At 39.6% G+C, this 12891-nt stretch overlaps 1 protein-coding gene across 3 annotated transcripts in view; it reads right to left on the bottom strand.

Annotated features, from left to right (window-relative positions):
* The window catches only part of ATP13A4 (ATPase 13A4), a 126525-nt gene that overhangs the window by 14562 nt on the left and 99072 nt on the right, over positions 1 to 12891 (bottom strand). For all 3 annotated transcript variants that reach the window (XM_027538243.1, XM_027538242.1, XM_027538239.1), the window contains 6 exons: positions 12698 to 12820; positions 11180 to 11259; positions 9226 to 9268; positions 8721 to 8830; positions 6780 to 6876; positions 5400 to 5472 (listed from right to left, as the gene is read on the bottom strand). In XM_027538243.1, the coding sequence (XP_027394044.1) occupies positions 5400 to 5472; positions 6780 to 6876; positions 8721 to 8830; positions 9226 to 9268; positions 11180 to 11259; positions 12698 to 12820 (526 nt within the window). The remainder of the gene's footprint in view (positions 1 to 5399; positions 5473 to 6779; positions 6877 to 8720; positions 8831 to 9225; positions 9269 to 11179; positions 11260 to 12697; positions 12821 to 12891) is intronic.

Raw genomic sequence — 12891 nt, 5'->3', positions numbered from 1 at the left:
ATAATGGAATACTATTCAGCCATAAAAAGAATGAAGTTCTAATGCATGCTACAACATAGGTGATATGAAAGTATTATGTTGAGATAAGCCAGAAACAAAGGGACACATATTGAATGGTTCAACTTATTTGAAACGTTTTGAATTGGCAAATTTATAGAGACAATGAGTAGAGCAGAGGTTATGAGAGACTGGATAGAAGGGCAATATGAATTATTTCTTATTAGGTAAAGAGCTTCTGTTCAGGATGATGCAAAATGAGAAATAGATAGTGGTGATGGTTGAACACTGTTGTGAAGGTAATTAATGTACCTGAATTGTATACTTAAAACGATGAAAATGGCAAATTTTATACTATGTATAATTTAATACAATCAAAAAGGTTGAAAATATTTAATGACATTAAAAAGTGGGCATAAAGGTAAACAAAAAGAATCAGGATGCAAAATAATATAGAAAACATAATTCAAATACATGTATATGTATAGACATATATATGACATATATATGAAGGAAATATGTCAAAATGCCTCCATTGGTTAGCTCTGAATAGTAGAATATAGGTGGATTTTGTCTTTGTTATATCTTGTAATGTTTTCCATTTTATTTTCACAATGAATTATATTAGTTAATTATATTAATCAATCATAAAAACATTAAAGAGTCAAGTATATTTATCAAAAAATAGATAAAAATCTGGAAATGTTTGTTATGGGCAAGAGAAGAATCACAAAAAGAAAATGAGAGCTGTTTTCAAATATCTGAAGGACTATTTTGGCAGAAAAATCAGATTATTCTCTGTCTTCCCAAATGGCAGACCTGAGAACTGAGATGGGTGAAAGTTACAGAGAGACAGAGCTGACTTGATGTGAAGGATTACTCTGTTAACAGTAAGGACTGTCCAAGAATGTTCTTATGGTAGATTTAACAAATATTTAATGAGCTCCTCTGACGTGTCAGGCACTGTCAGAAGTACTGGGAATACAGCAGTGATCAGGGTAGATCAGGTGCTGTTCTCATGCAGTGTACACACTGAGAGAAGGAAAGCAGGCAAAAAAAGATAAAAACAGAGATTAATGCCATAATTTCAAACTGCAGAAAGTAGCATGAAAACAAAGCAGAATGAGTGATGGAGAATAACTGGCTTGGTCACTGTTTAAATGACCTTTCTGAGGTGGTGACATTTAAGCTAAGATCTGACTCTAAAGAAAAAGCCAGAGCCATAGGCAGTTCTACTGGGAGAGTATTTTAGGCAAAGAAAATAGCAAAAAAAAAAAAAGATGCTGAGGTGACCACAGTTGGCAAAGTTCACAAGACAGAAAAACCAGGGTGTCTAGAACAAGGACCTGAGTTGCAATATGGTTAGAGATGAATTTAGAGAAGTAGGCAGGAGCCGGCTCATGTAAGATTTCAGACTTGGTGGAAATAGAAAGGATGACAACAAAATTTACATGTAAAAAAAGTAACACTTTTACTATTGTGTAAAAGGTAAATTGGGGTGAAGAGAAAGCAGCGAGAGTGGAAGCAAGATCAATTGTGAGGGTTATCACAGAAATCCTTAAGTGAGGTGACATGGCTTTGTGACCATAGCTACACTGGGGATGGCAAGCAAGGAGGCAGGATATTTTTTGGAGGCAGAGGCAACAGGAATTGCAGATATATTATATGTAAAGGTGAAGAAAAAAGGAAAATTAAGGATGACTCTGGGTCTTCAATTTGAACAACTTGCTAGATTGTGGTATTATTTTAATAGAATGTAGATTTCACGAGGAAAAGAATTTTTATTTTTTTTCCACTGAAGTATTTTAATTGCCTACTACTGTAAGTAGTACAAACCAGATACTCAGTAAATATTTAATAATTTGTTGACTCTCAGGTCTGATGAAATAAAATGTTCTGTTTGGGCCTCTGAAGTCTCCATACTGTTAAATAGCTAAGATTAGATGCTTAGCAGCTGCATTTCCAGAGCTTGGGATAGACATCAAGGCTAGAGACACAAATTTGGGATTCATCATCATATGGGTGACATTAAATTCATAGAGTTGGCTGAAATCACTTTGGGGATGGTGTAGATTGAAAAGACAAGAGAACCTAAGAACACGCAAGCCTTGGAACACTCTGAAAGTCAGAGCACAGGTAGGTGGCACAGTGGTAAAGAATCTGCCTGCCTATGCAGGGTATGCAGGAGATGCAAGTTTGATCCCTGGGTCAGGAAGATCCCCTGGAATAGGAAATAGCGACCTCCTCCAGTATTCTTGCCTGGGAAATTCCATGGACAGAGGAGCCCGGCAGGCTACAGTCCATGGGGTCGCAAAGAGTTGGACACGACTAAGCGCACATAAACACACACACACATACTTTAAGAAGCAGAGGCCAGCGAAAGAAATAGGGAAGCTGTATTCTTTAAAGCGACAGATAATTCAGGAGTAAGTGGCATCACAAAAACCAAGAGAAGAAACCTTTTAAAGAAGGAGAGTGCTGTTGAGAGATTCAAGTACAATGAGGAAAGAGAAGTGATCAGTATTGTTGACAGCAAGGAAGTCCTTGGTGGACTTGACAAGAGCAGTGTTGGGGAAGTGGCAGCAGAGGTGTGGATAGTACACAATGGTTGCTCTCCTTGAGTATGTTCTCTGAAAGCAGAGCTTTTGAACAAAAATTTTTACTGATGAGTTGGTGTGATAGCTGTTAATATGATGATGAGAAGGTATTAGAGGAAATAGTGTAAAAGCAAGTCCAGGAGCCATGTGGAAGAGGCAATCTAAGACTGGTACATCTTTTTAAATGAAGTATAGTTGATTTAACAGCGTTGTATTAGCTAGTACAGCAAAGTGGTTCAGTTATACACACACACATACACATATACATTTAAAATTCTTTTCCATTATACGTTATTATAAGATATTGAGTACAGTTCCCTGTGCTATACAGTAGGCCCCTGCTGTTTACCTACTTCACATACAATAGTGTGTATATTCTGGTATTTTTGAATGTATGAGTAATGTGGACCCTCCCAGCCAGTGGTGGCTAGAGCCGCTCATACAAGACCACAAGAGCCAACTGTGGCGAAGTTCAAAAGTCAGTTATTAAACACAGCCATTATTAAAATAAAATTATATAAAAGAGCAAGTAAATAAATATCTTAAAAACAAAGATAATGAATACTCAAAACTGACAACGTCGCAATGATTTTACTACAATGGCACCCCACTCCAGTACTCTTGCCTGGAAAACTCCATGGACGGAGGAGCCTGGTGGGCTGCAGTCCATGGGGTTGCTAAGAGTCGGACACGACTGAGAGACTTCACTTTCACTTTTCACTTTCATGCATTGGAGAAGGAAATGGCAACCCACTCCAGTGTTCTTGCCTGGAGGATCCCAGGGACGGGGGAGCCTGGTGGGCTGCCGTCTATGGGGTCTCACAGAGTCGGACACGACTGAAGAGACTTAGCAGCAGCAGCAGCAGCATTATCATTGTTCTTGAAGTTAACAATGGAGATTGAACTTAAAAGTGTGTCACATCTGTAGCCATTACATCATGAACAATTGTTTTTTAACTGAGGAAATATCCTTCCAGTTTTCAAGAATTGTTAGTCAAATTAGCAAACAAGTTGCTCACATGACTGATGGGATGTGATTAAAGTTTCACCATAAGGCTTTGTTGTTTCGCTCATTCAGGAAAAGAAAAACATCAACCAACTATTGATGGTTGATAAACCATCAAGAGTTTATCATCAACTAAACATCATCAACCATCACATTGGAACTATTTCAGTCATCAATCACAACTGTATAGTGACTAAGGATACAAGATTTTGATGAAACTCAGTTAAAGCATTCTGTGAGAATCAACTGGTTAAATGGAATTTGCAAGAAAGAGTAATGTATATTTTATTACTATTTGTTAATTGTTCACTACTTATTTTTCTTTTTAGTAAAGCTCATAGTAAACTTATATGCATGAAAGTGATAGTCCCTCAGTTGCATCTGATTCTTTGCAACCCCATGAACTGTAGCCCATCAGGCTCCTCTGTCCATAGAATTCTCTAAGCAAGAATACTGGAGTGGGTAGCCATTCCCTTCTCCAGGGGATCTTCCTGAGCCAGGGATCAAACCTCCATCTCCTTTATTGCAGGCAGATTCTTTACTGCCTGAGCCTCCAGGGAAGCCCAAACTTATATGCATATGCATGTGTGTGTGTGTGTGTGTATACCTGAAGTGGAGTGAAAGTCACTCAGTTGAGTCTAAGTCTTTACGACCCCATGGTCTATATAGTCCATAGAATTCTCCAGGCCAGAATACTAGAGTGGATAGCCTTTCCCTTCTCCAGGGAATCTTCCCAACCCAGGGATCCAACCCAGGTCTCCCTCATTGCAGGCAGATTCTTTACTGGCTGAGCCACAAGAGAAGCCCAAATATATATACAATTTTTGAAGAGCTGGTTGGTAAATATTTGCCAGGAAACTACTGCCTCCCACCAAGCAGCAGCACAGGTTCAGAATCCAAATCCATTCCACTGAATGTTAGAATCTGGCTGATTGAAACAAAATGGCGGTAGCATTAGAGATGGCAGTGGACAGATTTGGTCTATTCAACTACTTGGGAAGTTTGACAATAAAGGGGACAGCAGTGTATGGTGGATTTTGGGTCATGGAAGGGCTTCTTAAAGAAAGAAGATACAAAAATATATATGTATACACTGACTGGAATGATCAAGTAGACCAAAGAAAAGTTGATGGTGGAAAAAAAGATTTTTTACAGAAACAAAATCCTTTAGGAGGTAGGGGCAGGTAGGATTAAAAGTACAAGTGGAACCGGTGGCATTCATATGTAACAGAGAAAAGCAGAGAATATGGTCAAGATGATGGTTAGTGGTCAGGTTGGGGAAAAAATCCCACATCAGGGAAACTGGGGAGACAATTCACATATTATGGATAGTCGGAGGTGGTGGGTGAGAGTAGCGTAATGGCAAGATTACATTTAATCTCCGTTCTAAATCCTGAGAGGCTAGGATTGGAAATGGAAACCATGAAAGCCATTTAGCTTCTATAAATTGGGCACATTTGGACCATAACTATACTTAAAAGCACATGGAAGACAGTGTTCCTGATTTTCAAAGTGCTTTTTTTCATTTTAAATGTTTAGCGACCCTTTTTAGAAGCTCTATATTTTGTGGAAAACAGTAAAATAACTAGCCAGCTTTTCGTTGGATAATACTTTCTTTCAACGCTTAAAACTGAAGATTGTTTCCTCTTTCTCTCCCTGCAGACTATATCCCTTTGAGAACAAGGCACGCGTCACTGCTGCTATAGCGACTGCCTCTCATGGTGGACCAACCCTGCAGGCAGAGAGGGACACAGGTGCAGGGCAACATCTCCGGGAAGAAAATTTAAAAGATGTCTTACTTGTTACACCAATAATAGTTGTAATGGCCAGATCCTGGAACAGAAACTGGTAATTTGAAAGGTTGTTTGTCTCCTGAAAATAAAAATGAAAGTGGCTCAAAACAGTTAGAACCTTCTGGATGAAATGTGATATAAACTGCACTCATTTTCTCGTGGCAACATAGGATTTTCAATTAGAAGACCAAGGCGATATGGTCAGGGGCATGGTCATGTCAGCAAGAGTATCAAAGACAAGCCCGTGAACTTCTCCCTTATCAGAAGGGACACCGCTGTGTGCTTTCTGGGCTGGTCCTTTGAACATCTCTGTCACTCCTGGTTGAGGGGAACACCTCACTCTACCAGATTTATCTCTTCTCTCTGTTCTACTTGTTATCAGAAAGATTGGAGTTTGGTCTGGCACAACAAAATAGGACTTTCTAAATGGTAAATGAGAAATGGGGTGATCTTACCTAAATTTCATCAAGGGAAAATAAGAATAACTAAACCCATGATTTGCGTTCTCGGGTGTAGAAAGTCCTGATAAAGCATGCTGATATTCTTAAGAAAAAAATATTCAGGTATTATTGATTTCAAGGAACTTGCTTCCTTGCCCCACAACCCCTTCGTGAAAAGGCGATGAGTACCCATTATCTCTACTTTTAACTCTACTTTTGAGGATAATGAGTTACTGGGATTCCAAAATATGGCCAGATTTCTGTAACCAGCCTTTCTTTTTTCAGCCCATTCATCAGTGAAAGGAAAAGGACTTATATAATCTGAAAATAACAGAAGTAAAACCTTCAACCCAGGAGCAAGAGGGTAAGACATAGAGGTGAATCTGGATACCTTCAGCACAAGTAGAATTCCCTTTCTCAGGGTTAGTCAATAGAAGAAGCCTATAGGTTGAATTCACAAACAGGTATGTCTTTTCTTTGATATTTTGTTAAATAATAAAAGCTATCACAAGATCTATGTACTTTGGGGGATATGATATGCCTATTTTCAAATCCCTATATTCAAGGAATCAGTGATATGCTGCTTTGTACTAACTTATGAAAGTCAATTGCTAAATTTTCAGGAATTTAGTAAGTTAGTTGTTGTGTGTGCTTAGTCGCTCAGTCATGCCCGACTCTTTGCGACCCTATGGACCATAGTCCATCAGGCTCCTCTGTCCATGGAATTCTCCAGGCAAGAATACTGGAGTGGGTTGCCATTCCCTTCTCCAGGGGATCTTCCCAATCGAACCCTATCTCTCACATTGCAGGCGGATTCTTTACCGTCTGAGTCACCAAGGAAGCCTGAAATATCCTATTTGCACTCTTTCTTTAAAAGGCATTGCAGATTGAAAGTGACGACTACTTTTAGCTCTCACTAACCAAGAGACTAGGTCCCAAGTCATACCCAGTAGAGCAGCAGAACACCAACATATTGAATCATGCTGTACAAAGCCATGTACTTAAACATGCAAAATGAGGTGACGAGAGCTGCACGGCCTTCCCTGCATGAGAAAAAAAATGAGAAAGTAATGAAATGAAAATCACAGGAGGAAATGAGGTCAGTTATCCTGTGCTGTTCAGCTGAGCTCAGAAGAAAAAATCAAAGCCTGATAATTTGATTGTTTGTCTAACAGACTGGACAGTCTTAAGTCAATGGGAATCAGTGGTCAGTATGCCAGATTTTCAATGAAGACTAATTCCAGTCCAAGGTCCACCAGCCTTTGGTCGAGCTTTAAAGCCCAGATATGGAATTACTTTTGTCCTGTCTGTGAGCATTATTTCAGCTCCGAGTCAGGAGACTTGAGAAATAGTCCCAGAGTTCATAATTATTCACTAATGTGACTTGGAAGTTCATTTTCCTCCTCTTGGTCAGTTTCTTCATCCGTGAACTAAGAAATTTAAATAAGATTGCAGGTTTGGGGGCTATTTTCATGCTCCAGGTGCTAAAGGGGTTTGGCAAACATCTCATTCAAATTTCATTTGGCAGTCCCAACTTTTTCTAAAACTGAACTAAAATAATATGCACACTCAAATAAGGCTTGCATCCAACTTAAAAAGACTGGAATCAATGAGCATGTTCATTTGTGTTACTGTTAATTGATTTTGAGTAAATGGTATAAATTTAAAGCTTAAAATAGATTACTTAACAAATATCACTTTTATCTCTTTCATTTTGGGAAAAAAAGAAGAATTTAAATTTACTTCTGGTTGGAATAGTTTCCTGGGATTCCAAAACCTGATCCTCAAATCAAACCTTTTCCTGTATCAGGGCTTTGCTGCTGTAGTTAACTCCACCTAGAAGGTGGTTTCTCCTCCTCCCTCACCTCCTGAGAAAGGCGCCCCGACACAACCACATCTGAAGAAATTGATTCCATCACCTGAGCTATCTCATGACTTTTCACACTACTCCTGATTTATCTGTGTATGTGTTATTGTCTGGCTTCTTCATCAGAAGAAAGCTTTGTGAGATCAAGGAATGTTTGATTTATTTGCTTCTGGATTCCCAGTGCCTCCAACAGTTCTGGGTACCGAGTCCCTGCTTTATAAATATTTGTCGAGTGCATGAATACATTTTTTAAATGGGGAGGAGCTAATCAAAACATTATTTTAATGTGGTGGAAAGAGTATGACATTTGTACATAAAACATATTGAAGCAAAATTAATTCTAATACAATCTTCAATCTTATATGGCAGTGAGCTTGGCTACATGAAGTTCTCAGAGTCTCAGGTTCTTTGTTTGTAAAAGAAATAATGACCATCCCTACAATCCCAGGCTGGCACTTCATAAACTGTAAACACATACTAGTTATAATAACCAAAAGCAGCCACAATGCTCACCATCTCTATTATTCAAACAAAATGCAACAGAAGTACATATTCTGGGATGGGGGAGGAGAACGAAGCACCAAGGGAAACTGTAGTAGAAGCAGCAAAGAGGAATAAATATTCTGGAAACTGGGGATAGGAAGGATATTCCAAAGAAGTTTAAAGACACAAGAGGAAAGGAAGACAGATAGGGAGGAGAGGGTTTCTGTAAATCCTCCATTAAGAAAGTATCTAAGGAGATACATTCAAAACAATACTAACAGTATGACTACCATTTTCAAAGCAGCAGCAAGTTCCAGATTCCAATCTTCTAAAAATAATCTATTCAGTGGTTTTCATTAGAAATGCCACTGCTTTCCCAGGAGGTAAATCCACCCCAAAGTAGAATCTTTGCTTTCTCCCACAAAGCACGCTTTCCACCCAGGGACACACATTTCCCCTGGTTTTTGCAGAATAAAGGGATCTACACCTAAAAGTCAAGAGAGGTTAAAACAATGCTGGAGGAAAGTACCTACTTACTTGATAAGATGAGGTACACATTCAATGTTTGGAGTTTTGGAGGTAAAAGGCGAAGCCACAGACGCCTCCTGCTCTGATAAAGAGACGCCCACATGAGCCATTTTCAAAGCCTGAAAGCAAAGAGTCAGCTTACTGTCTACTCACATACATCTCTCCTGAGGCTGCATAAGAAAGGCTAGTTAATCTGGCCACAAGGTGGCTTGTAGGCCCAAGCTCTGGCCAGAAGATGATTATACTTTGCTCTGCTTACCACATAAGAAAGGATGTCACTCCGACACCTAGCCAAAGAAGTTCAGGCTCTGGAGCCAAATTCTACTCCATTCAGTCCATACTGGTCATTGAGTCATTGTGTGGCTCTGGTCCAAACCTTCCCAAATCCTCCCCATCAGTTTCTCCATCAAGAGGAATGGAGACGGTACATAACCCCAGAGATGCTATCTCTTATTGGTCTTGGAGCAAATACAGTTGAGGGCAAGACGATGGCCCCCCACTGGCAGCTACTTACCCCACAGTCATTGGCTCCATCACCACACATACCTACAAAGTAACTAAAAGGGAACAAAGTGTCAATTGTAGAGGAGATCAAAGCAATCGTACCTACTAATTGTTCTAATTAAAAAGATAAAATAAACTTTATTACTTAAGACTCAAACTTATTATTTATATTAAGGGAGTTTCCCTAACAGTCTGGTTTGACCAAAAGTAGAGTTTGACTCAGCAGTTCCTGAATGGATTAAGAAAACCAACATAGCCGTCCTAAGTCCAGGTGCTTCAAGGAGACCCTGCACTTCACTATCTAGGAGGCAACTCTGTCAGCTGTAAAACAGGAAGTTCATCATTATATGACAGCATGGCATGGTGGGAAGGGCACAGGATTTGAAACCAGGAGATCTAGATCTTTGACCTGATAACTTTCCATTTTGACTATCATTCATCTCCCCTACAAAGCATTATGAGTATTCAGTGAGGTGGGGCATTCTAAAATGATAAATAAAAATTAGTTGTTGGTAATGTTTAGTCACCGGAGAGGAAATCCACTGTGTCAGCAGTCACTTGAGTGACTCAAAAATGGGCTGCCAGGATCAAAAGTTGAAGAAACAAAATATATCTCTATTTCAGGATAGATTTTCAAGGCTGAACGGATACTGCTATCTTGAATTGTTGATGGAAATAGTCTGCTTTTTAAGGCAGGAGCAATCTGACAGTGTTTGCACAATTTGCTGTACTTCTCTTCCACACTGCTACCTAAGACAACGAGTTTACTGCAGAGGTTTTCAGCCGTGTTCAGAAGAGAGGACTGTTTGCCCTTTCAGTGACTGAATGAAGTGAACAGGAGCGGGAGTTGTGTGGGTGTGCTCCAGTACCAGAGGTAGAGAAAGCCTCAGAGACTCCAGGGAGTTCCATTAACAGGAAATAAAGGATCCCAAATGATGGGATTCTGTTAATGGAGACACTTTGTATTAAGAGTATCTTTCTAATTTAGGATGGACAAGATTCTTTGCATAAGAATGCTTTAATATTTCAGGGTTATGTGAGTCTCTCTCTTGTTATAGGAGTCCCCCATATATCATAATGATAAAAATAATTTGTAAAAATAAAGTGTACATTTTCATTGTACCTTCAGAAGTCAAATTCAAATGACCTTTCAGAGTTATTTCTTATGCCCCTTATGTCCTAGTTCAGTGGGATTCTCAATTCTGGATGCAAAATTGACTTATGAAAGGAACTTTTAAAATGTCCAAGCACCCACATGAGTAACTGAATCAGAATCTCTAGATGGTGGTGTCCTGGTATCACTAATTTTTCAAAGCTCCTGAGGTGACTGTCATGAGTAGCCACATTAAGAACCCTGCCCTGGACTTCCTTGGTGGTCCAGAGCTAAGACTCTGCACTCCCAGTGCAGGGGACCTGGGTTAGATCCATGGTCAGGGAACTAGAACCCATAGGCTGCAGCAAAGACCTAAGATCCTGTGTGCTACAACTAAGACCTGGCCCAGCCAAATATATAAATGTTTAAGATATAAAAATAAAAGAGGAGGGGACATATGTATACCTACGGCTGATTCATGTTGATTTTTGGCAGTGAAAGTGAAAGTCACTCAGTTGTGTCCGACTCTTTGCGACCCTATGGACTATTCAGCCCATGGAATTCTCCAGGCCAGAATACTGGATTGGGTAGCCTTTCCCTTCTCCAGGGGATCTTCCCAACCCAGAGATCCAACCCAGGTCTCCCGCATTGCAAGCAGATTCTTTACCAGCTGAGCCACAAGGGAAGCCAATTCTGCAAATTGGCTTCAATTAAAAATAGTAATAAATTTAAATTTTAAAAGAAAAGAAAGAAATTATAAAACAAACAAACAAACACTGCCTTAAACAACTGAGTGACTTCCTGTACCTCTTACTTTCCCCCTGTTATGCCTGTATGCACTTTACACTACCTGAATTGGTAAATAACCTACTCTAGTTTCTGAAATTCTTCCACCAGACTGGATTTCTGCCCTGGAGACATTCTTGCAAAGATGGTTCCATTCATCAGTATCTGTAAAAAACGCAAAAGGGAAACGTTTTAATCATGTCAGCTGGTCATACCTGAAATAACTGATGGCATTCAGAACACTGACTGGTTAATGATATCCATGAGTGAGAAAACAGTGTTTCTAAGAAGTTCTCCTTCGGATTTGAAGACAGATATTGAGACTTTGGTCATCAGGTTAGTGACCAGGAAGACTAAAATCAGTAAAGATGACTACTTAATAGACAGAGTTGAAGAAAACAATGACCTACAAGAATTTAACTCAGCTGCCATGGGGATTGTGGTCCTGAAAAATCTGGAGCTTAATAGAACCTTAAACCAGTAGAGTGTGAGAAACTGCAAGATAAAATGATGTCAGGATACCAAAAGAAGGAAAGGAGGCAACTGCTTTTTGGAAAGCTCATTTGAATCTAGCAGAAAAACAACCTAGTGATGACAGAGTGATTATCTGTAGCCTTTGACTTAGCCATACTATCTGGGCTTGACCAATTGTGAGACTCAGCTGATATCTCCAACCTGATTTGGGCTATGAAACATTCATTGATTGTAGTATAAAAACCTCTACCAGTTCCATCAACCTGAGCGCCATCCAACAGAGTCTAAACTCTTCTGTTAGAGCTGTATGCTCCCTGCTCCTCTTGAGTAAACTCAGCTTAGAGTTCACTCAGTTTAAGTCTTCATTCTTTTTTTCTTAAACAGTACCCAAGATAATGAGCAATTGAATGCAAATAAATCATTTTGCTTTACTATGAACATAATCCTCCTCTAGTTTGTTCAGATGTTTTATATATATAACTTACCAGCCCCCACTATGGGTTTAAGTTTGACACTCTTTTGTGTAGAGAATCTCTATCAAAAGCCTAGTGGAATTCCTCTATTCTTGGTCTGCTCTTGCTGTGTTGCTTCAGTTGTGTCCGACTCTGTGCAACCCCATGGACTATAGCCCATCAGGCTCCTCTGTCCATGGGATTCGCCAGGCAACAATACTGGAGTGGGTTGCTATTTCCTTCTCCAGGAGATCCTCCTGATCTAGGGATCGAACTCACCTCTCTTAAGTCTCCTGCGTTGGCAGGAGGGTTCTCTACCACTAGTACCACCTGGGAAGCCCCATCCTTGGCCTACCTTCCTGTATAAGCTGGATTCCACTATACTGTGAGACCCCCTCAGTCATGGCAGTATAGTGACAGCTACCTCAAAGCAATCTTATCACTTGAGAAATCACCAATGCTTTAATCCTACAGTTGATGGATAATTGGTTAATCAAGTTTACTTATTTTAAATCTAGCATGAAATTAAACAGTGACCTCTGCAAAACTATCTGCTTTCCTTATGATACATTCTGTAGGTATAGCTAACCTAGTTAAAGGTTTGAAATCACTTACTATCATCCTCTTTGACATTGTTAGCATCTTTACCAGGGGATAGGTACCATCTTAGAACTTACCTTTGGCAGTAGGCTACTGAAATGTTGACTTATAACCTGGAAGGATTTTCCATTTAGAGCAAAATGGTAACTTCCTTCTTTGCTATTATCAGAGATTTCTTCCCTGATATTAATGTAACTGTCCTGCAAAGCAAGACACAGTTATTTTAGACTTGATAAGGTGGTTAGGATCACAAGCATATCTAAGCAAAGGC

This window comes from Bos indicus x Bos taurus, chromosome 1, assembly GCF_003369695.1.
Source record: "Bos indicus x Bos taurus breed Angus x Brahman F1 hybrid chromosome 1, Bos_hybrid_MaternalHap_v2.0, whole genome shotgun sequence".
NCBI classification, from domain to species: Eukaryota; Metazoa; Chordata; class Mammalia; order Artiodactyla; family Bovidae; genus Bos; species Bos indicus x Bos taurus.
This window is presented reverse-complemented; position numbering and strand designations above follow the sequence as displayed.